Source organism: Numenius arquata, chromosome 10 (genome assembly GCF_964106895.1).
Source record: "Numenius arquata chromosome 10, bNumArq3.hap1.1, whole genome shotgun sequence".
Taxonomy (NCBI): Eukaryota; Metazoa; Chordata; class Aves; order Charadriiformes; family Scolopacidae; genus Numenius; species Numenius arquata.
The window spans coordinates 19,140,656-19,164,874 of NC_133585.1; the positions used below are offsets into that span (position 1 = coordinate 19,140,656).

Sequence of the window (24,219 nt, forward strand, 5' to 3'; positions counted from 1 at the left end):
TTTCCAAAGGAAATAATGAGCTATAATCCTTTCCCTTTTCCTTCTGCGTCTCTAGGATGAATAAACAAATTCTACTCCTAAGGGCTACCGAGAGAAGAAAAAACCCAGATGAAAAAGGTCCCTGAGACTGAGCACGGTGACAGCCACCCATGCAAATGCAGGAGATCCTGCCCCAGGCTTCACCCATCTTCACAGCACGTGTGAAAACACAGCTCAGCATAAAAAAAAAAAAAAAAAGACAATTTTTAGAGAATGGGACTTTCTTACTCCCCAAATGTCTCAAAAATGAACAATGCCACAAATGGGGGTTCAGTGCAGAGGCTGAGGAAGTCAAATTAAAACCCTTTTTAATATTGGCTAGAATTAATGTCTAAATTAAAATATATTTTTTCAACTTTGTCCAAGAGAGAAATAACTTGCCTTGGCTCTATCATACCTTTCCAGACTTGATGAATATTATAAAGCCAGATTTAGGGAGCTTTTCTCCCTTTTTCCACCATTCCTTTTTTTTTTTCTTTTCCCTTTTTTAAGCTTACATTTGAACTCAAGGGTTGAGTGACAACCACCCCTATTCTGCTGCCTGCATCCAAGTCTGTCATTTCCCAGACTGCATGAGTGCTCCACAAGACCCTGATTTATAGGATGTGCTTCTCTTTGAAATACCCACTCAGGCCATTTTTAAACCCAAAGAGCCAGCATTAACATTTCCCCATGACAACTAATAGTCCCGCAGAGCGGCTCCTAGCTTTGCAGAGAGGTGGTGTGGATCTGCCGTGTCTTAAATGCAGCAAAATTGATTAAAAGGAAGTAAAATCAATAAATAAATTGTCGGTCCATCCCCATTAATGCATCCCTTTGGATGCACAGGCTGTAAGCCCCGCAGGGTCATCAGCGTGGAAAGATAACGCCACACAACCCATCCCCAGCTTATCATGGTTGGGATGCTCCTTCACGCTGCACCAATACCTTTTATAAGCATTTTATAAGACAAATGAGAATATGATGGATTTCTTTTGATGCAAACTCTTTTTTTTTGAGGGGGGGGATGTGCACAGATGCGAGGCAGGTTGTGCAGTGCTGCAGCTGGGCTCCCGCCTGCAAGTATTACTCGTACCTGCGGTCCCAGCAAAGCACAAAGCATCCATCCTAGCACGGAGCTGCAACACCCCAGGGGAGGGCGGGGGGGTCACCCTCAGCCCTGGATTTTGGACCGTAGGAGGCTTTGGCATCCCGGAAAAAACATTAGCGGATCTGAGAAGTCCCATGTCAGGAGTTTGAACCTTTAGAAAAATATTCCAGCCTTAATGCATATCGTATGAGAGGCAATATAAAACAGTGAGAAATGGGGAGAGAGGGAGAAATGAAAAACATGCTGTATTTTTCAGGCTATATGCCCCGAAGAGCCAGAGAGCTGGACCTGGGGGATGGTTCAGGGGAACAAGGGGGAAAACAAGGCTATTTCCCTCACTTTCCCAAATCTTCATGCATTTTCCTTCACCACCAGCACTTGCTGGGAGCTGGTGCACCATTAAGCCTCCGCTTCAGTCAGTGCCTCAGCATCATCCACTAGCACTCTCCTGCTTGCTCCCCGCTCCCGAGGACCCCTCGATTCATTGGGATGAATCATGTTCCTGCCTTAGGAACCTCTCCACCAGCTGGAGCTCCAGGCCAAGCCGCTGCCTGACCTTGCCCTGACTCAGAGCATCCAAGGGAGCAGCACAGGATGTTTTGGCAAGATGCTCAGCAGACCCCGCAGGGAGAAGAGGAGGGTCACATCCCGGGGAGGAAGGCACACGAGCGGAGGAGATGTTGGGGCAAGAGCTTTGCTCTGTGCCAGCTCAGCAATGTCTCTTCCCACCAGCGGTGCCTGCAAATAGTCCCCAGGTCTGAGAAGAGCTCCCTGCCCCAAACTGTGCCACCCTCAGGCAACATTAGCTACCCTGGGAGAAAGAAAATTTGGGAACAGCAATACTTTCCACAGGCATTGACAACTAAACTCATCAACGCCCTCCCAGCACTGTACATCCTTCCTCTTCCTTGCTAGAGAAGCGGCTACGGACAGCAGCAGGATCACGAGCAGCCTAGAAACAACTCATTAAGGGGCTAAGATGCAAGAAGCTGTATTATTCCAAGATGGGATTTAAACCCCTAAATCTTCCTCTTAAAGCAGTGCTAAATCCCACTCTCCTCCAGCTAGCGGGGACTAGGCACCCCTCCAACCTCTGAACCAAAGGGTTAACCCCAAACCCCAGGCCCTGTTGTGTCTAGGGGAGGGCAGCATTTAGGCTACCAGCTCACTGGCGACCTTTAATTCAGAAAGCAGATGTGGAACCAGACTGCCCAAGGCTACGGTTCTTCCCTTAATAGACAGATATAAATAATTGATTGAGCAAAAAAGAAAAAAAAAAATTAAAAAAATCAAAAGGGCTCGGTGCTTGCTGCCCATCAGCCTGCCCTGGAGTTGGTTCAAGCCAGCAGAGGGGATGGAAATCAGCCCAGAAAGCAGTTTGTAGGCTTGGCACAACTCCCCCTGCCCTCTGCGGATGCCATTAAGTGAGTTAATGTCGTCAAAAAAAAAAAAAAAAAAAAAAAAAAAAAAAATCCCTCCAGAAAATACCTGCTCAGCAAAGGACTCCTGTAAAGGGACCCGCCTCTCTGAAAACAGATGGGATAAAGATCTTCTTATCCCTCTCACCCATGTGGTTAGATGCCCAGCCTGTTTAATACTGTCACCTGGCAAGAAATGCTCTCCTATTTCATTTAAAAGAGGATTTTTTTTTTTTTTTTTCACCTAAAACAGACCAGCCCTTAAGGCCAGCTGTGCATAAAGGGCAATCCAGCAAGAACAACCAACCTGCAGGATTCCCCGCCGGCTACTCCGAAGCCCCCAGCCCTGCGACGCCAAGGGGACGATGCTAACGCTTTGCAAAGAATGAAAGGAACATTAAAACCTTGTGCATCCTCTCTGAAACGCTCCATAAATCGGCCAAGGGTATGGCCCCCTGCCTTCCACCCCGACCCTGGCTGGCGCTGGGAGCGAGCAAGGCTGCCTACCTAAATCCCTGCAAGTCTGGCCAGCCCCGAGTCTGCAGCCCCAGACGCCAGATCTCGACAGCAAACCGCGCTGGCAACGTCTAGACCTCGCCGTTCTTCAAGGGAAGGAAAACAAAGAGACAGACACACACACACACACACAAGAAGAATTTGCCAAACCAGCAGAATAGCTGACATTTCAAAACCCCGGATTGCTTACTCGGAACAGCCAAGTCATCTTTAAGCTCCTTTCTTTTATTCCCTCGCTTCTGTTTTCACGCCGGTGGAGTCATCCCAAGCCTGTTTGCTGGGGCTGAGGGGTAGGAACAGAGGCAAAAGTCCTCCTGACCACATTATCAGGCTTCCCACATGCGCTTGCATCCCCTGCAGGGATGCACCCCGCCGCGAAGACTTCTGCAAGGGCTGACCCACCTTATCTACATTCTCGATTCAGTGGAACGGAGGAGACGGGGGAAGATTTGCTCTGCGGAGCAAGACTCTAGATTTTTATCACAGCTGTCTGCGCAACAGGCTCCGTTGTCCCAAAAACACAGCAACGAACACATGAGTCTATGTAAGGGGTGGGGAAAAGCGCAGGCATGCATTAAGAGGCACATCAGAGGTATTTTTTGTAATTATCAGTCAGCAAGGAGATGGCTCATGAACCACCCTGAAACAAACCCACACACCAGAAGGACTATAATTTGCCCATTATTTTAGACTGGCCTCCCTCCTGAAACAGCACGGAGCTCAGCAAATCAGTCTCTCAAGCAATCCATGCTCTGGCCTGGCTTTTCAGATAATCCCAAGTTAAAAATAAAGCTGGAGGTTTGATTTTTTTTTTTTTCCCTAACCTTCTCCTGCACAGGGTCTCAGTAGCAGTCTTTGTCCCCTAGGAACAATAATTCTGCCAACGTGCCGGAGGGGAGCCGGGCAAGTCCTAGCCTGGAGTGGGCTCTGACTCACAGGGTTTCCCTAGTAACCCGAAACAATGGGAAAACACCAAGTACCTTTGCATCCTTAACCAAATCATGGGCAATATCCTACAAAAACCCCAGCAAATCAGGTGACACCAGGGCCAGGCTTAAACAGAGCCCCCAGCTCAGCTTGTCTCCTCCGAGCGGGGCCAGCCCCAGACTTGAGAGCATCAGGGGCGAGCAGTGGGAAGTCCAGAGGAGAAAACCGAGGAGTCCATCCAACTGAGTGACAAGAGGCTGAAAAGCAAAGCAGGACACAAAACATTTCCTCTCCTCTTCCCCTTACGGGGTGCTGGATCCCCTCCTGCTTCCCAGCCCTTCTCTCGCCCTTCAGCCCTCACACACAGCAGTCGCTGTGGCTGGGGGATGCTAATTTTGCTTCGATAGCATCACAATCCCTCCCACGGGCAGCATGCAAGACAGGGGAATGCTGCCACATCGCCAAATATTCATCCCAAGAGCCCAGCATCAGGGAGGGGGCCAGGTCATGCCAGGGTGGACACGGTGATGCTCGGCTTGGAGTTATGAGATATGCTCAGATGTGCCTTCTCCAGCAAGCACGGCAAGTGATGGCAAAGGCGTTCTAGCAAGCCAAAACCTCCGATTTTTGGTGGAGAGGCTGGCAAGCAACTTGAAACAAAGGTGATCAAGCTCACATCACGCTTCCTATCGGAAGACTGCAAGGGGAAAAAGGAGAAAGCGAGAATATATTGAAGTCAGGATGCATTTCCCAAGGCTGTGATCCATCCAGCACCACTCGCTTCAACCTGACCCAAAATCCTCATGTAGCCTCTGAGCCAAGAAAGGAACGGCAGGCTGGGAACGCCGGCTAGGAGCTGGGAGCCAGCAGGGACGGCAGCCTGTGGGGAAGCTCTTAGGTGCACAAAAGGAGCAGTCATCCTCATGTCAGCTTCCTGGGATGGACACAGCGCCGTTTAATGAAAAGCCTGGCATTCACATTTCTGGCACCGAAATAAGGATTTGGGTTTTGTTTTGTCTTTTTTTTTTTTTTTTAAAAGAAAAAAAAAAGGTCTCCGTGACGAATCATTTACCACTGAGCTTCAGCCGACACCAAGCTCCTAATAAAGGGGTTTGGGTCTCGGGGGGAGACACAGGACCCTACCTACAGCAGCGTCGGGTTAAGTCGAGCCCGCACAGCACCAGAAAGGGGTTTGTGTTCCACCCCCCAGCACCAACAGGGATCCCAGAAAAGGCCAGGAAAGTTTATTATCAACTTCCAAGCTCACTACCCCCTTCCCTTGGGATGTATCAAGATCTAGGAAAACAGCCTTCCCAGATGGCTCCCATGCAGCATCTCCCCCAGCATACTCCAGCCCAGCTCATTAAGTCTTTTCCTCATTAGAGGGCTGGCCAAGCCTCTCCTCCTTCCCCTTGCCTCCAACTAATGGGATTAGTGTTCAGCTGTGTGGTCCCAGCACGCTCCTCCCTGCCAGCCCCCGGCACCCTCCTCTCTCTCCCCTCTGCCATCCAGGCCAGAAAGCATTTTATTATTTTTTTTTTCCTGCTGAATCGGGTATTTTAAGGCAACCCGAGCCGGTAAGGAAATGAGGCGGCGCCAAGGGAAGAGGAGGCAGACGGAGGTCATGGCAAAGCTGGAAAGAAAACGCACTAAAAACCAGAAAGAAAGAAGGGGAAGGGGGTGGGGGAAGAATGTGTAGAAGGAAATAATACTTGCGGGAAGTATTCGTTGCGTGCATTATCCTGGGGTTTTCCCCCCTTTTATTGATGCTGCTTCCCCCCCCAACCCTTTATTTAATTCATTAAAGTCTCCAGCGCTGCCTTTATTTGAATAGACAGCGGTCCTCCCTTCTCCCAGCACAGCATCCCGTGCATTCACTCCCTGAAAAGTCCTGCCCGCGGGGTATAAACCATGAAATGCGCCTGAAAACCAACCTTTTGAGTAGAGCTGACAATCCCCGGGCACTCAAACCATCCGCTCTCCCCCCCCGCCCCGTGGATCGGAAAGGAAAAATGACATCATCTCCGACCCCTGTAACGTGGGAAGAGCCCGGGGTCAGAATGGGGAACCCTGTGGCTTCTCCCTCCCAGAAGCGTTTAATAAGTCAAGGGGAGAAACTTTCAGAGAGTGGATTTAAGTGATACTGAGAGCATCCTCCTGCAAGCATCAGGAGAAGAAAACGCTGCAATGAAGGCATTTGCTTTTTAAAACCAATATCTTCTCTGTTTGGGACTGGGTACATTACGTTTGGCCTCTGATCCTGCAAATCCTTACCCCTTATGTTGATAATTTCTCCTTCGTCACTGGCAATGTGGCTCTGCCTGCCAGGGCAGAAATAACGCCCAAACAAACAAGCAACCAAGCAAAAAGCAAAAGCATCTTTATAGCTTGGTTATTTCAGAGCTGGCTGCGCCTTTCGAACGCTTTCCATCATCACGGAAAAAAAAGAGTACTTAAATAAAAATAAATAAATAGAGGCAAGGATAAAGCGTGGAAAACAAAATAAAAATTGGGAGAGCGCACGAAAGAGGTCTTTGAATGGTGACCCTAATTGCAGGCATTCAGGTGCAGGCGGAGCAAGCCTCCTGCAAGATGAATAGCTGAATAAATATTGATCCTTCCACATCTCTCAGGACTTGGGGAATCCGTACATTTTTCCCTTAGAAAGGAAAGAAAAGTGCTGTAGGGAATCAGTACAGGCTGCCCCACAGCACCACGTGAGGAGAGGTGCAGAAGTAGGGCTGCTGCAAAGCTGCTATAAATTCCTTTTCAAACACATCTGACTAAGCCTCGAGGTGCACAGGTTTTCCAAGGAACATGAAAAAACTTCTGAAAGTGTGTAAAAATCTTCCCCCATCAATAAATATTATTCAAAATACATAATAAATGTAATAATTACCAAAAAAAATAACAAACATCGTCATTTCAAACTAAATAATTAGTAACCATCCTCTTTCCTAGCATTTGCGGAGATTTCAGCCACGAGGAGGAGACGGCCTGGGCCAGGAGAAAGAGAAGATGCTCTTGGACTTGGGTGATAGCCAGCGAGAGCAACCACCATGCCAGACCCTGCCATAGGCCAGGAGAACGTGATGGAGATGAAGATAAAAGGGCTCTGCTTCCCGTCACTCCAATCACCACAGTTATTAAATGCCAGAGCTGGCTGTGCAAAGGAACAGCCCTTCCTGCAGCACTTTTTCCCTCCCTCAACCCATGTTTCTTTTCCAGGATAACAGATTTGCAGCATCAGAAGAGCAGCAAACCAAAAGAGGGGTGGGAGCCAACTCCCCCCACACACACAAAACCAAGCCTTACTATGTTCATGAGGGTGAGGACGTAGTTCTGGACGTGCTCCTTCCCGTGGAAGCGTACGACCGAGTCGTCCACCGCCAGCAAGACCTCGATGTTGTAGTCGTCCTTCCTGGCGTGGCGCCTCTTGCGCTCCGCATCCCCCAGCTGCTCCGTCATCAGCTCCAGGGAGTTGGGGAGATCGCCCACCCGCACGCCGGGCACTAAGCGGGGCAGAAAGAGAAACAGCCAGTGAGGTGACCCAACATCGAGGTGACAATCCAAAAAAACATTAAGTTAAGCAGGAAAAATAGATTAGGATGTTTTAACTCCAACCAGGCTGCTGATCCAGCTTGCTCTATGGCGGGGAAATGGCTCTGAATTGGGAGCACCAGCACTAAAAGATGCATCTATGGTCCTACACTGTCCACTGGGTGGTGGTGGGACACCTAGGTAGCTAGGGAGGACACAAGAAAGGCCAGGAGCTTCTCCTTGAGAGCATACTTCATCATACCTTTCACCATATCCTTCATCCCCAGCAGTCCCTTTGAAGCTCTCAATTGCAATTCCATTAGTGATGCTACAAAAGCAACGAGCACACCCTGGAAAGCTTTTAAACTTCTGGTTTTTTTTTTTAAAAAAAATCAGGAAGCTGATTACGGTGTCACAAGAGGTGAATAAAGACCAGGGAAGGCCGATGCCTCTGCGTAAATATAAATAGGTTCATAGAGTGCTTTTTGCACAACGTTGATGCCACGCTGGTAAACACTTCTGGGTACGCTCAGCTTTGTGCGGGTGAGAGGGGAAGTCAGCAGGCGACTGACACTATTAAGAAAAAAAGCCACTTTTTCTCCTTTGAGGCAAAGGAGAAGAAAGAAAAGGACACGGCGCTAGAAAAGTGACACAAATTATGAATGCTGGGAAAAGGAAGGACTTCTGTCATCTGTTAACAAGTCAAATCAAGGCCACATTTTACAACGTACAGGCAATTAAAACAAGACTGCAGCACCTACATCTCCAAGTCGTAGCAAGAGGCCAGGTTGGACCAAGTCTGGCTTCTCCTGACCCCTTCACTCGTGAGTCCCAACTCTGCTTCCCATCCCAAGGCCGGTGTGATCATCCATGGGCCTGATCACATCCATCTAGGAGATTCTTCCTCTTCAAAGAGGAAGAGTAACTTGTATATAACTCAGAAGCACAGAATCTTCACGGTTGGAAGGGATCTTTGAGATCATCGAGTCCAACCAATTCATCCAACTTTGACCAAATTCAGAAGAATTTCAAAGTTCCCAGTAAAAACCCAGCGTGTTCTTTCCTTTCTTCTCACTGGTGACCAAACTGGCAGTAAAGCCAGGCTAAAGCCATGGGGCTAGACATGATCCGGAAGGCAAATGGAAGGAGAAAATCCTTCCCCCTCAAGAAATAGTTATTATCAAGATAAGACTAGATTCGAGGAGGCCCTACCTTGGGGATGTAGGTCTTGGTGGGTCTCGGCGCCATCCTGCCGGATGGCCGACCGGCGGTACACCACGTGGGCCCTCCCGTGCTCCTCTGTTTCCTGCTGCCCTCTCTCCAGGGGTTCAATGAAGAACTCGTTGCTGTCGGTCCGAATCAGGCCAGCCTGGACTCCACAAAGAAATAAAGAAAAGGGGGGAGACAAAAAAAAAAAAAAAAGGTGTGTTTTTATATATGTATATGTGTACATACATACTCGATACACTCATTAATGATTGATGCAGTGAGTGCAAGGAGAAAAAGCATTCCAAATAAACCGGGTGTCCCGTTGCTGCTCCACGGCTCTGGGATTGATCCATTGCCATGTTCACGTACGATGACCTTTAATTTCTCCTGTAAATGAAAAAAAAAAAAAAAAAAGAGGGGGGGGGAACCAAGCGAACAGAAGAAAACTGGCCACGGTTCAGGTTCTGTCTGTATATGGCTAGGAAACTCCGTTCCTTCTCATCAGCAATGAGGTTTTTCTCCCTGCGCATCAGGAACACAGGCTGCACGGGCTCCCACGCCACCTCGCCTCCCCTCCATCCTCCCCATCCTCATCCTTGTCCCCATCCCCACGGTGCTGGGGAGGAAATCAGCCATTTCTCTGGCGCTGCTAACTGCAGTCACAGCGAGAAGGAAGGAAAAAGAAACCATCATCTTTGCCCCACCAAGTGCTTGGGAATTAACGCTGGGGAATCCCTTTGGAAGAGAAGCTGGAAAGCCTTACGACTCCACCTCCCAAACACGGGGAGGATGAATGAGAGGGCAAACATGGTTGGAAATGTTGTCCTGGCTACCAGCCTGCTCCTAATTAACACCAAGCTTCCCACCAAATCCCCCTTGACGTCAGCCCCAGTGATCATACCCGGCAGCACCGGCCGGCTTGGACCTTGGGCAAGCGAAGGGATTTGGATTCCATCCCACGGGCAGCCCCCCCCCCGCCTTGCCCCAGCCCGGCATTTTTTCACAGCTCCCTCCATCACGCAGATGCACAGTCCTTCCTCCGGCACTGCCTGCGGCCGAATAGCTGCCCGGAAAGCGCAGGCGGAACATACGGATCCATTCTTATACAGCAAAACCTTCAACAGCGTCTACCTACCGGAATCCTCCTCATCGGGGCTGGGGGGTATTAGAGCTGTTTTCGTCCAGTAAAATAAAATAAAAATAAAATATACATGTAGTTCTTGCACAGAGCGGCACAAAGACGTGAGCTCTGCAAGCAGGCAACGCTGGGGCTCTTCCAAGCCCGCCTGGGTCATTGGATCCCCTTTGCATTCGCGTGCGGTTGCATTCACCGTGGCATCAGCCAACCTGGCTCTGTCAGACTTCATCAAATTTCCTGCTCCACTTGGGTTTTATTAGCTGCTTAACTCCTCTGGAAAGCAGGTTTTTGGCTGGTTTTGTTTTACCTCCTTCCCAAGGAATCTAAGTATGGGCAGTTGTGCTAGGATCAACTCGCCTGACACATGTATCTCAGGTCCTTCCCACAGGAGACCTTCAGGTCACCAGGGCAGGACCTCTCTCCAGCCAGGGCTTGTCCCACCACCCCTCCAGCCAAGGAGATGAAGATCACAGCCAGGTTCAACCATGAGCCCCAGGCAAGGTGGTGGTGGTGAGGCAGAGATCGAGCCAGAGAGTCAACCCACAGGTCAGGTCCGGTGATGGCTGGGCAAGTCCTTGATGGTGGGGCAGGTCCCAGCCGTTGCTCCTTATTGTATAATAAGAGAAGGTGGGCATCCACGGCTTTGCGCAAAAACAAATAGCTACGAAGGGCAGAGCGCTGGGCATCTGACACTGGCGATGCAAACACACTTGGATTTTGTACACGAGTCACGCTGATGATTTCCCACCAACTAACGTGCCTCCAGCTTGCACATGGCTATGAATTTGGGCTGGAGGGGCACTCCTGCTACCCAAAATCACCCGGCACGGTACCCCTGCCAGCATCCTATTTTAGCCCGGCGGCAGAAGCAGCAAACCCTGCCTGAGGAAGAGGTCCGATGGGACACCTCTGTCCCCCCACAGCCCTGCCATGGGGAGTTTCACCCGGGACGAGGCACCCCAAGGCCGGTTTATGGGTTTTACAGCGAAAAGCCAGGACTTGCTGAGTCAGGCAGCCAGAGGAAAGCTGCGCCACCGCGCCGGGGCAAGGCTGGATTAAAATATGAAAGAGCCTGGTCCCGAGCCGCAGCCCACTTGGGTTTGCGCTGCTCTACAGCTCGTGACTGATTATATATCTATGGGTCAAGAAATAAAGCAGCCCAGATTTTCTCGCCCATGCTTTCTCCCAGAAGTCGGCAACACGCCACCGACTCCAGCCACGGCCCATGGGCAAAGTGGGTACTGTGGGGACTCGTGCGCACGTCTGATCAGAGTAGCCTAATAAACGAAACAGAAACCACAGCATTTTGCAAAAAAAATAAAAAATAAAAAAAATAAAAATAAAAACCATAAAAACCAAAAACACCACTGCAGGAGGCAGGCACGAACCTGCTCGGTCTTATAAAGGAGCAGCTCGGGTTGTATTTCAGCATGTCGGGAGGGTTGTAACTGTAGGGAGGCAGCAAGAGAGGCCAGACACCACCCAAAAAGTCCCAATAAGCTTTCCTTGGGCTCTTGCCAAGAGATCGATCCCATCCCATCAACGATCAATTTGCCCCAGGCTTCCCACCCCCAATTCTATTTGGTTTAGTAATGGCAAATCAAATTAAATCTGGCAGCCCTTGGTGAAGGTAATTCCCAAATTAGAAAATGGCCCTTTGAAGACAATTCCAGTGGAAAGAGGGAAAATATACTTTTTTTCTTTTTCTTTTGAGGAAAACATCAAACTCGCTTCTGCCAGCTTGCAGAGGGTGAAGTCTCTCGTCCAGCTTTCCAGGCTGTGGGAGAGAGGAACTGGCCCTGCTGGGCCGGTGCCAGCCTCCCTAAGGGGGACACACCCCCCAGCACCCCGGGGATAAGCGACTCCTCCATCACCGCTGGGCAAAAAGCTCCCAACTCCCACAGGAATTCAGGAAATTCTGACACTTCAATGCAGCTGAAATGTGGAAAAATTAATAAACCCGCTTCACTCAGCCAGAGAAGCAAACAGAGCCGAGGAGGGGGAAATCCAGCTGCGTGCATAGTATGTATTTTTCCTACCCGATTCACACTTAATTTGGACAAAAAGTCCCAGAAAGCCGGGCTGCGTGAAGGCAGGCACCATCGCCAGCCACCGCTCCCCTTTCATCCAGAGATCACCCAGCGAGGGCATCGGGAAGGGGATCGGTTGAGGGATGTATCTGGACCACACCTGGCAGCAGCGGGAGGGGGCGTGCATGGTACCGGGGCATGGTCTAGAGATGCTCCATCACTATTTTGGTACCTCTCTGGCTGCAGCTCAGGCTTTGCAACCCGTCTAACGCAATGCTTTGCACTCCTCGACTGCTTTTCCCTGCTCTCGGTGCCAAGGCAAGAGATTTTTGGGATGCCCACAGACAGGGAGCTGCTCCAGCTGGGCTTCACCCAAGCCAGGACTCAAATGTAGTTCCTGATGGGGTGAGGGCACGGAGACAGGCTCAGTCCTAACTAATTAATTAGGTTTTCAGCCCAAATAGGGCCTGGTTTTCATCCCACATCTGAAAATTAGGATTATCACATGGGAGAAGGCCCTCACGCCCAAGTGAAAACCAAACTAGCTGAGGAGAGCAAGATCTACGTGACCAAAGGGACACTTCACCCTCTGAACATTTTAAACCAGCACCTTTTTTTTCCTTCTCAAAATTAATCCTACAGTTCAGGAGTTGCAGGGAAAACCTTGGAAGATTTTTGGATACTTTTTTTGCACTGGGGCATCGTTACGGGGACTGTCTCTCCCTTCGCTCCCCTGTTAATTACTGCTCCTGGGGGCATTTGTGCTTTGCTTATCTGCTTCCACCCATCCAGAGCAAGCCAGGGCGACGGGGACGGAAAACGCTGGCTCTACAGTTTGTTGGTGTTTGGTGCAAACAACCCCAGAGGGGGGAAAAGTCAGCCATGGAAAGCAAATATATAAATGATAATTCTTCACCCGTCTCTGCAACCAGCAAAGCACGAAGGAAGCGAGGTCAACCACACGCTGCGAAAGCCAGCGTGGAAAGAGGGGATGCCTTCACTGCAGCGAGATGTATCCGCCGGGGGAGATTTTTGACTAATGCTACTTTACCAGTGAGGAATTTGGTGGCTTGGATCAGCTTTAAAATTATGTTACGGATGACAGTATCTTCCCACCCTGGTATGAGACACCCTTGCTAAAAAAGAAGGCCAGATTTTCACGCGTGGTGGATGCCTGCAGCAAATAACAGCTGTGGAAGGTGCCGTGGGTTTGGCATCTGTGAAACAAAAAAAAAAAAAAAAATCAGCTCACTTACATGGCTAAATATGGATTTAGGAAAGACTAAATGTGTACTCTCTTTTCAAGAGCTGGGTTTTGGTTTTTTTTTTTTTCATTATTTATAATCTCGGTCTCCGTTTATACACACCGTAATCTCTTTTGTGTACACAGCCATCATCTGCACCATCCCAGAACGCTTCCTCCGAGCAGAAACCAGCGGCCAAGCGGTCCTGCGCCTCCCACGCACGCCAAACTGGGATGCAAAAGCCGTGATCCCCTTTTGAAGCCCAGGGATAACTTCCAGCAAAAAGTCCACAGCAATCCCAGGGTACGTGCATATCGACGAGCTACAGAGCGACCTACCGCCGGTGCTCCCCACGTTAGGTTAGTCCCTATCTAGCACCACGTTAACAACAGTCCTGACCACGTACGTGCCTCCCAGATGCTCTGCTGGGTCATGCTGGAGGTACAGCGTGGTCGTAAAGAGCATCCTCCCATCCCATCCACCCCTCTCACTGCCTTTCGGTTCTGTTCCTTGCTCCGTTTGCTACATCAAGCTCTTTTCACTCTTGTATTTTGGGGGTCCTATTGGTCTCACAGCTCCTCCAAAAGGGGATGGACCCTGAGCAGATAGAAGCTGTCAGACTAACTTAAGCCAGAGGACCATACAGCAATCTACACCAGCCAGAAAAACCCATGAGAGAGAGAAACCAACTGCTACGTTGGCCGTATCTCAAAATCCTCTTTACCGGGGGTGGAGCAGAGCCCCTGCTCGGGCTCCGTCCTCCTGACCTCTTCCCCCAGCCTACGATCACCACATCTGCTTCACCGGATGATGGGAAATTGCTGCTTGAGGCCAGGGCATTTATTTGTTGGCCATGGAGCAATAAATACATTGCAGGAAGAAATTAAAAAAAAAAAAAAAAAAGAAAAAAAAAAGTTGTGGCTTTTTTTTTTCTCTTCCCTAGTGCTGCTGGAGCTCCACATGAAGAAACAAAACATCTGTGAGATGACACATCAGCAACCACAACGCTAACACCACTGATCCTGGGGGGAAAGCCGCTTCTTCCTTTACACGAGCTTAAAAGAGCGGGCTTGGGGGTGTACCGCGGATGGCAAGAGACAGGTATGGCCACGTAAATCCACACGCAAAAGAATCCTGCAGGACAAGCTACATCCTAAATCGGCAACACTGCTACAGCCTGCGGCCAGGGGACGGCTGGAACAAGAGCAAAACTAATGACAACCTCCGTCTGAGAAGGTGTGCAAGGGGCTGAGATGGAAGAACTTGGGATTAAAGCCTAGAAAAGCCTGGAGAAGTCAAAATAAAGCCTACATGAGATGGAGCCTGAGAGTCGAGTGGGCTCCGGGGAAGAGAAACCCCTTAAGATCATCCTCGCTGCTTCCCGGCACGGCGGGGACACGGACTCAGCTGCAGCCCGCTTCCAGCATCCCTGAGCTTGTGATGCCAACAGGAATTATACCTACAATGCCACCCGCACGCTGAAAAAAAACCAAAAAACCAGCTTTTCATTCCAGACGCAGCGCTCTCAGTTGCTCGCTGGACTGATAGGAAATACCTTCAAAGCTTTCGAGCCTGCCCGAATTCGCCAGCCCCAGCGCAAACCCACGCCGCGGAGAAAGTTCCGCGAATTCACAGCTCCAGCCGATTGCAAACACGATGCTTCAAAAGGTGTGGATTATGTGCTAAAATTGTTGGCACGAGAAAAAAAAAAAAAAAACAAAAAACAAAACAACCAAACCACTATACGTAGGCGAAATACGTATTTCTAGCCACGCTGCTCTGTCATTTCTGCTCATATAGTAACACCAGGCACTGTATAAAAAGAAAGGAATGCCAAATTGTTTGTGCGAGCAGCCAAAAATGGCTAAGGAACTCCCAGAATAAAACAACCAAAAAAAGAAATGTATTAAAAATAAAAAATAAAGGCAAAATAAGACATTTATTCCAACCCAGGAGTAACCTTAAGCGGTACCAGCAGAAAACAGCAAACGCTGGCACCTAAAACAAGAATTAAATCGGCTCAAAGGAAATTTGAAGGGCAACGGGCCAAAGGTATAAAAACAATAAGAAGAGGCGATTCCTCGAGCTTATCAAACGTAGGAAACCCACGGGCAGACCAGGCGCTGAGGCTAAGGATGGACCAGAGGCTTTTAAGCAATGAAAGCTCTGCGGCAGCAAGTTACGGATGCTGAACTGTGCTCACTCTGCACTCAGAAAGCCCCAAAGGCTCTGAGCATGTCAGTTATTAGGGGAAAAAAAAAAAAAAAAAAAAAAAAAAAAAGGCTGTTCCCCAAAACGGGAGCGGGAGCTGCAGCAGGAGCAAGACGGCATGCTAACAGTGATTTCAGGAGATGCTCAAGCTCACCCATCCTCATTTAAGAGGTGGAAAACACAAAGAAAAAGTTCCTGCAGCGGTCCCGAAGTAAAAGAGGGGTGAGCGAGGATGCAGCAGCATCACCGGCAGCGTGGGTACCCAGCCCAGAAGTAGGGCAGAGCCTCGGGACATAATGGCATCTGACACGGTCCACCTGTGGGCAGGAGGCAGCCCGGACATGGGACAGGCAGTTTTTTTAACCCCTTTAAATAAATGCAGTGTCAAGACGAAGCGCTGGCACACGTAGCGTCCTGCCCCGCTTACACCGCAAGCCACGTGGGGACAGGGGACTCGCAGTAGCCGGCCAGTAAAGGGGAGATGTACATCATCAAAAAAAAATCAGGTTTCAGGACAACCGCGATCCACCTCTTCCAGAGAAAACCACCCCGAAATACAGGCAGCGTGCACAAACCACCCCGCCGGCCTCCAGCTTACCAGTCCGTCACAGTTGCTGATGGCCACAGCGGCGCCGGGCATGCCGGAGATGTCACCGGTGAAAAGGCACCGCTGTTGGAGGGGTTCCCGGAAAAGCACCTCAAAATCCTCCTGCCATTCGGCCACGGCGCCCGGCGGCACCAGCCGTCGGTTGGGCCTCAGCCGGAGGTGCAGCTCCTTCCCGAAAACTGTGACGTTGAAGTAGAGCAAGCGGCGTTGGGGGGACTCATCCAAGGGGCTGCGGGGGATGCGGCGGCGGCGGCGGTGGGACGGGCGCGGGGTCGGGGGGCAAGCGGCTTCGCCGATCCCCACCGCCACCTCGCCGGACACCACGTGCGAGAGAAAGCGACCCCGGCAATCGGCACTGAAGGGGACGATCACACCATACTCGCTGAGTTTGCCAGACAGGAGGAGCTCTGCGGAGGCAAGACGGAGGGAAGCGACGGGCACCGGAGCATCCCACACGGGATTGCGGTGGCCAACCCAAGGCCAGGTTTGCCTTTGGCGAGCCCTGCCGCCACTCGCCGAGCCCCACAACCTCTTCCCCCCCCCCCCCACTCCGCTTTGTAGCTTTAACTGGGCACGTCAAACGTAGCAGAATAAACTCGGGCTGACGTGCCCCAAGCACTCCAACTATTTCCCACCCAGCCTCCACCTCCCCCTCCAATTTCCCATCAAAATCAACACCACCACCACCACCACCACCACCTCCTCCTTTTCTCCCCATCCTCCGGGGTGCAACCACCTGTCGGAACACACACACACAGAGACACACACACACACCAAGGGGGACGGGAGCCCCTTACCTGGGGCGCTGCCGGCTGCCAGGTAGCCGTGGAGGGGGACGAGGCAGGAGAGGACCAGCCGCAGATAATCCATTTGGGGCCGGCGGGACGCGGCGCGGCGGCGCGGGCGGGATGCGGGGAGCGGGCGGGATGCGGGGCGGGCGGCTCCCGGCTCCCGCCTCCCCCCGCCGCCGCCGCCGCCGCCGCCGCCCGGGACCGGGGACGGGGGACAGGGACGGAGCCGGGGCCGCTCCCGCCGCCTCCGGGGCGGGGGGGGGGGAGGGGGGGGGGTGTGGGGGACGGGACCGGGCGGCGCCGCTCTGCGCTCCCGCGGCCCCCCGTGCGCGGCGTGGGGCGGGCCGGGGGGCAGGATCTGCGAGAAAGGGGGTGGGAATTAGGGTGGTTTATTATTAATTTTTTTTTCTTTTTCTTTTTTTTTTCTTTTCTTTTTTTTTTTTTAAAAAAAAAATTCAATTTACTTTTTCTTATTAAAAAATAGAAAAACTTCTGGGGTTGCATTTGGATGGTTGTTTTCTTGGAGATAGATATTAAAAAAAAAAAAAAAAAAAGCCTTTTCGGGCAGCCAGCCCTCCCTCCGTCCCTCCCTCCCCCCGTCCCTCCCGCCCGGCTCCAGCCCTGCCCGAACAAAGGCGAGACGCGCCAGGAGCCCGACCCCCCCCACCCCTTACCCCCTCTCCCCCCCCAACCTCTCCCCCCCCAAGCTCTCCCCCTTCCCTGGGGTTCTCCCCAAAACCCAGCCGTGAGTGGGACCATAGGGGAAGCCAAATCATCTCCCAGCACTTAAACTGCTGCAGCCTCGTGGGGTACAGGTAAACATCCTGGTTAGAACCATCTGGGATGATTTTTTGATTTTTTTATTTTTCTTTTTTATCACTCCTCCCCTCTGTTTTTAGGAAGGGATATGATGGGAGAAGGCGTTTGTGCCAGAGCAGCGCCTTGTTTCTGGAGGTCACACGTCTGGCTACCAAGGGTGACCAGCTCTTGGGTTTTTCCAAAGGGAATCGCCAAAGCTTTGCGGCTGGGAGCCACACAATTTGGTACGTGCTCTCCATCAGTTGGGTCCTCACTACCACCCTTACGAGGGACAAATAAGTTAGGTAGTCTCCTAAAAAGAATAAACAGAATGTCAACAAATCCAACGCCGCAGTAAAGGGGCTTCTCTCATCGCTTATTTTCATCACAGAAGACACCCACCACGTGAACGCTTAAAGCCCAGGGCAGAGGACGGGTGGCCTCCAGAGCATCTCTCAGCACCTCTTGCCCAACCCTCATCTCCATCAACACAGAGGAACACGCCTCCTGGTACTGTTTGCGTTTGCTGGGTCCGGCTTTTCTTTTTTTTTTTTTTCTTTTTTTTTTTCATTTCTTCTAAATCTTGTTCTGGACAGAACTCTTAAGGCCAGCTGCAGGGAGGGGGCTGTGCTGCGGCACTGGTAATACCAGTTGTGCTGGTTGTGCGGGGATCATACTCGCCTGGGCCCTTAGGGGCAGTTTGGGTTATGCTCAGCGATGGCAAAGCCTGTCCTAAGAAGGTAATCCCTGTCTTGAAGACATTTGTGGTCTAAGCTGCTGCAGCAGCCGGAGCACGATGGGAAAGGTGAGCAGTGAAAAACAGAATGTCAGGCTGCAAACTTCATACCAGCTCTACCGTTAGGCTTACTGGTTTGGAACTCCTTAGTAGGACCTCGGTAGGAGCTTTGCTCCCAGCCCAGCAGCATGGTGATGCTGGGAGTGGCAGAAGACCACCCTTTGAGAAAAGCCACCTTCGGAAAGCCCTGCTTATCCTCCGCTGTGGATGTGGGTGGATGGTGGGGCTGCTGGGTGTCAGAGGAAGGATCCACACATGGGGACGGGGAACCCTTTGGAGATGTTTCTGCTGCGGCCGTTTCTGGGGGAGCGCTGAGGGAAGCGGTACCACAGTGCTCTCCAGTGCTGTTATGCAGAATGGATGCTGCCAAAGCATCACTCTGGAGCTGCAGATGAGGGGGGGAGAGCCTCGCTTTCCAGCTGGGTGATTGGGTTGGAGTTTTGGGCACACTGGCATCCCGGTGATCAAAATCCAGCCAAAAACACCCCAATAGATAAAGCCACAAGATACCTCCAGAAAAAGAGATGAATAAGCTTACGTCAACTAGAGAAAGAGAATTTCAAGTTGGAAAACCAGATTTCATTCCGTGATCTAAGTCTTTGCATGCTTCTGTTGCATAGTGCAATATATAATTAAACACAAAAAGTGATATGTAAGAGATTTTTTGCGTGAAAGATAGAAGAATTTGTGCTCCAAGCGTTTTAGGTGATGTAGGCAGATATGCACCCGCCAGAGCATTAAAGCTGGAACAAGCCCTTGTTATGACTAAATAGAGTTATGATGAAACACGTCATGAAGAGCATACTTTACTTGTGAAGAACAGCTCCACAAAACATCATTTAATTACTTTTTTTTGCAGAGGCAGAAAGTATTTCTGCATCCACGAGATCCGTGAACTCATCCGGTCCCTGTAGACCATTAACGCTTCCCCCATGTCACCAAACCGCTGGCTTCAGCAGAATAAATCTGGCTGAACGACGATGGCCATGGACTGAAAGGCAATTCCTCCCACGTGCGGACTTTCTAAAGGTAATGAAGAAATTGTTTTGGGTACCAATCCTGTAACCTGCTCTGCGCGGTGGGAACAAGACCCTTAAGTGGATGTCATGAGCTCCCAGATGCTGAGATGTTAATGTCTCACCCTAGCAGGGACATCAGCCCTACCCCTTGGTCTCACCTACCTGAAATATTAAGATGATCAACCACAAGTGGGTTTTTGTGTTATCTCTACCGATACATTTAGTGATGTGGGTTTTTTTGGTTTTGTCAGAGTTAGGTTGATAGTTGGAGTAGATGATCTTAAAGGTCCCTTCCAACCTGGACAATTCTATGATTCTATCATTTAAAAAGAAAGAGTTGTTTTTCATTCCAGCCTCCTTCCTCCCATTTCCCAGCATAAAGAGAGGGTGGGAAGAGTGAAGAAGCAAGGCAAGTATGGGATATTCCTTGCTAGGAAAACTAAATCGAGATCTGCAACAACTTAGTTTTCTGATCATAAATTAATAACAGAGAACAGAGATGGTGATTGCTTTGTAGAATAGTTCCAGCCAGGGCAGGAGGAGACCCTGGGCATCCCTGCGCACCCCACAGGGGACTTGGCCAAGGTGGCAGGGTGGGTACCCGGACATCCCACCTTCTTTTCCCCACCAACGCATTCACTCTTGCCCCCCAAAAGCCTTGCAACACCCCATTTCAGCTGCAGCTGAGGAGAACAACCCCTGCCGCAACCCCCAGCCCCTCCGCCCCCGTTTTGTCCCGTTCTTTCCTTCCCTGCTTGTCCTTCCCTCCTGTCCTTCCCCTTTGCTTTGGCCCCTCTATTCTCCTCTTTGTCTCCCAGCTTAGCCTTTCCCCTCCTGGCCTTTAACTCTGCCCTGACCCTTCTCCTTGACTTTAGGCTTAACCTTTTCCTTTCCTTTTTTGAGTTCAAATGGAGCCTTTTCCTGTTTTCCCCTACCCAAATGCTATTTTATCTCGAGCCTCCATTTCCTTCATTGATAATACGCTTTGTAATTCTGCTTTCTCATTCAACAGGCACTCCTCTCTTCAGCCCTGAGATTTGCCAGTGACATCTTTTCGGGGACTTTCCCATTTATTAGGTGACCTCTAGGTCCAGGGAGGAGCAGTTTTTCTTTCCAGCCTCCAAAGAAAGCTGATGACAGCTGCTGCTTTTAAACCCCCAAACCAGATTGTTTTCCCTCTGGGAGACTCCAGCATGTATTCCCAAAGCCTGTTTTTTATCTGGTGGTATCAAGCTCTGCCCATCTTGTCTGGGTACCACCCAGAGCCAGAGCCCAGCTGACGTGCCTCAAGCCTCCATGCAGGGTGGTCCCTCCCCACCAGCAGTAGATGCAGCTATAGGCCCCCAAGTGCAATTAATCCTGAATTTGAGCCCTGGGAAAACCTCCACACCAATCTGGAAGGATTTATTTTGTATTAAAAAAATAGTTAATTGAGTCTATTTTTTTGTGTCTTTATGGGCACTCGTTTGGCTCAGCCATCCAAACCTCCTGGAGGGGAGGGCAGCAGGTCTAATAAAATCATAGCAATCTCCACCAATTACCCAAACTGGCTTTCCTACCCATAATATCATGAGTTTAGGAGCGAGGAGCTTGAGATCTACTGGAGCAAGAAGCGAGAGCTGTATTTCCAGCCATCGTTCGCCACATTTCTTCTTCCCAGATATTTAAAGCTTCTGGTTGTTAATCCAAAAAGGCTACAGAACCACCACTCGGATTGAGTAACCCCCAGTCCCATAGAATGGTTCGGGTTGGAAGGGACCTTAAAGATCACCAAGTTCCAACCCCTCTTCCGTGGGCAGGGACACCTCCCACCAGACCAGGTTGCTCAAAGCCCCATCCAGCCCAGCCATCCTCACCACAGGCTGATTTCTGGCAAGAGGTGGTTAAGGGAGGAAGGGGAGGGAATTAGAAAAAAAAGAAGGAGGAAAAAACCATTTCTCCAACAGGTTCGTTTGTGTGTTTAAAAGCAGCTGCAAGAAGCAGGCAGGAACCCCAGGAGAGATGGACTAGCATCCCGGGGGAGATGGACTAGCATCCTGGGCACAGGTAGGGTGGGCAGGGGGATACGGCCAGGGTTTTTACCTGCAGTGGTGCTTGGTGGCTGGGGTGGAGGGGGGGGACGTCCACAACCCCACCATGCAAGGGACCCAGAACCTCTGAAAGCTGCGCCATCTCACCCACTCCCAGCTCCCCAAACCAGAGGGACCGAAGGGCAAGCGCCAGCAGGCTGTGGGTGAGCGAGCATGACCTCATCCCTCAGACACGCAGAGCCGCCGTGAGATCACACCAGAAAATAGTTCCTGCCACAGCGCCGGTGGCAGGAGGGGAGCCTCGCTTTTGGGAGAGAAAAGGCCCCCAAGCGTCTTCCCCTCCCTCTCTAAAGCAAACCTCCCCTCCCCCCACGCCCCGGCCCAAGCAGGGAAAGACATCCCTTTTTCAGGATTTCAGCTCTTTCCAGGGGAGGGCGGGAAGGGGCAGATTTTAGGAGCACTGCTAGAAGACCACCAAGGAAGGTCACAAAGGTGCTGTGCTCCTTTGAGGAGAGGAGGAGGAGGAGGAGGAGGAGGAGGAGGAGGAGAAGCACAAGCACAAGCCCTGCTCTTGGAGGCAGAAAGCTGACAGGCACATCATCTGGTCTCCGGCTGCCCGGAGGCAGGATCATTCCTGACAGATCTCTCCCTAATCCACGCTTTGAGACCTCCAAAGATGGAGGGAGCCTCCACGAGCCCCCAGGACATCGATTTTTTTTGCCGTCTCTTGCTTTTCTTGTCTTGGAAAGTCTTTCCTCCTGTTTTAGCTGAACGTTTCTTGCAGCTGCTTGCACCCAGGAGTTTCTGTGCCATTTATTTGGATTTTCTTGCCTTTCCTACAGCCCTTCCCCTGCACGAGGATAGCTGCCGTGCCCTTCCGCAGCCGGCTCCGAGCTCCTCTGACCTCTCCCTATTAAGGCCAGCTCTTTCCCTGGCTGCGACGCCGAGCTCACCGTGCACCCTGAGTAAAATCCAATCAGCTGTCCTGATCCTCTACAAAGGTCCAGGGATCCGACTTAAAGGCTTCTGGGCTTTTCCTCCTAGAAGTTCAAAAGCAAAGCCGTGCCCCCCTGCCTCCCTTGGGCTCCCTTGCACACCCCTCAGGGTCCCTCCTTGCACACCCCAAGCACCAGCAACACCCGTGCACAAGCTCAGAGGCACAAAGCTTTGCTCAGGGAGAATATAAATGCAAATACGCACCTCTGATACATCCTGCCACCGGACTCCTCCTGCTAATAATGTACCAAGGATGCTGGATGCTGTTGCGAAGCCAAGGAGCAATGGCAGCCACCGGCAATGTTCTTCCACGAGGCTCCAAATGCCCCTGAGACTTGCCTGCAGGTGGAAAACCAAGTTCTTCACATGGATTTAGCAACCTAGGAAGCAAGCAGCACATGATGCTGTGCGTTTTTAGGAGGAGTCATGCCATTTTTCAAGACCCAGAAGGGAGAGGTGGGTCCCCGGAGTGGCTGGGCCAGCCGGGATGGGAAACCTCAGTGAATCCCTGCTGTGCAAGGTCCTACCCTCTTCCCATCACCAGTCACTCTGCAGCCCACGTCTCCAAAGGCTGCCAACCTTTTTGCTTCCTCGGTGAGGCCAACATCCCACGAGCACGTGGCACAGGGCAGTCAGTGACCCCTGGAAGCAGCTGGCCAGCAAACGGCAATATCAAGTTATGGCAGGAGGATGGGGATAATTCCCATACAGATGCACACCCTGCACCCGGATGAGGATGGAGCCCAAACCCTACCGGGGCTCGTGTCCTCCTGATGGCACCTGGGCAGGTTTTGCTGGCATCAGAGCTCTGCACCCAGCCAGATCCCAGGGGAAGCATCTTTCCCTCATCCCACCTAACCACATCACGCCACACCTCCGAGCATCTCTTCTCCCGTGAGCAGAGCTCAGGTTCATACCTAAAGCACATCTCCTAGCAGAGCACTCCGTTATGGCTGCATCTCCAAATTCCTACAAGATACTTGCCTTGGCAACCTTGCTGGGAGGTTTTTAGGGGCCAGGAGTTCCCCCTCAGCCCCCTGCCCACCCAAGGATGAACAGACAGGCTCGGGAAACGAAACCATAAAGCTGAAAATGGAATAAATGAGCCAGAAAGTGGAAGTTGAGGCCGGGCCCGGCTGATGGGAGATGCTGAACTGTAAGTTAAGGGACGGTGAAACAAGGTCAGTGAGATTTATACCGACAGCCTTGGATGACTTCCAGCCCCTCCTGTCAGCGGTGAAGGCTTGGAAAAGAGGAGGGAAAAAGTTGCTCTCCTTCTAGGAACCGTGCTGCAAGGTTTGCGGTGAAAGCTCCGCTGGCACGGCTGAGTCCCACCCATGGGAAAGCGAAAAATAAACCCTCCAAAAAAATCCCCTTGCAATTGTAACGCAACACGGAGCCCGGCTGCGGCAGATGTTGAACTCCGGGTCAGCGGGACCGCAGAGGAGTTCAGGCATTCGGCACCACCTCAGTTTAAACAAGCCAGCCCAGACACCTGGGTGAGGGGCTCCCTGCCATGACGGGCGGAAATCTATTTAACCGCTCCTTCTCGACAGCACAGTACCTACCTACAGGCTTAAAGATGCCTGATGGCTGCGGCATCCAAAAGAAATACATACGCCATATCCTTGGGACCCCGCCGGCTGTTAAAGCCTCTCCGTGCCGGGGAGCCGCCGTGGTTCAGACCACCCGGGGATGCAGGATGCTGACCCCAGCATCACCCACACCCCACCGGCATCGCTTCGTCTCCGGGGAGAGGAGCTATCCCCACTGAGATATGCAGCCACGCCACAGGGCTGGCTGGTGGGAGACATCCATCC

The 24,219-nt window shown here is 51.2% G+C and overlaps 1 protein-coding gene across 1 annotated transcript in view; it reads right to left on the minus strand.

The window, feature by feature from the left end:
* The window catches only part of ADAMTS14 (ADAM metallopeptidase with thrombospondin type 1 motif 14), a 35,959-nt gene extending 19,120 nt beyond the window's left edge, over nt 1-16,839 (minus strand). The window contains exons 1-4 of the mRNA XM_074154511.1: nt 16,767-16,839; nt 15,961-16,376; nt 8,743-8,899; nt 7,306-7,502 (exon numbers count right to left, since the gene is read on the minus strand). Coding sequence (XP_074010612.1) covers nt 7,306-7,502; nt 8,743-8,899; nt 15,961-16,376; nt 16,767-16,839 — 843 coding nt within the window. The remainder of the gene's footprint in view (nt 1-7,305; nt 7,503-8,742; nt 8,900-15,960; nt 16,377-16,766) is intronic.
* Nucleotides 16,840-24,219: the final 7,380 nt, after the last annotated feature.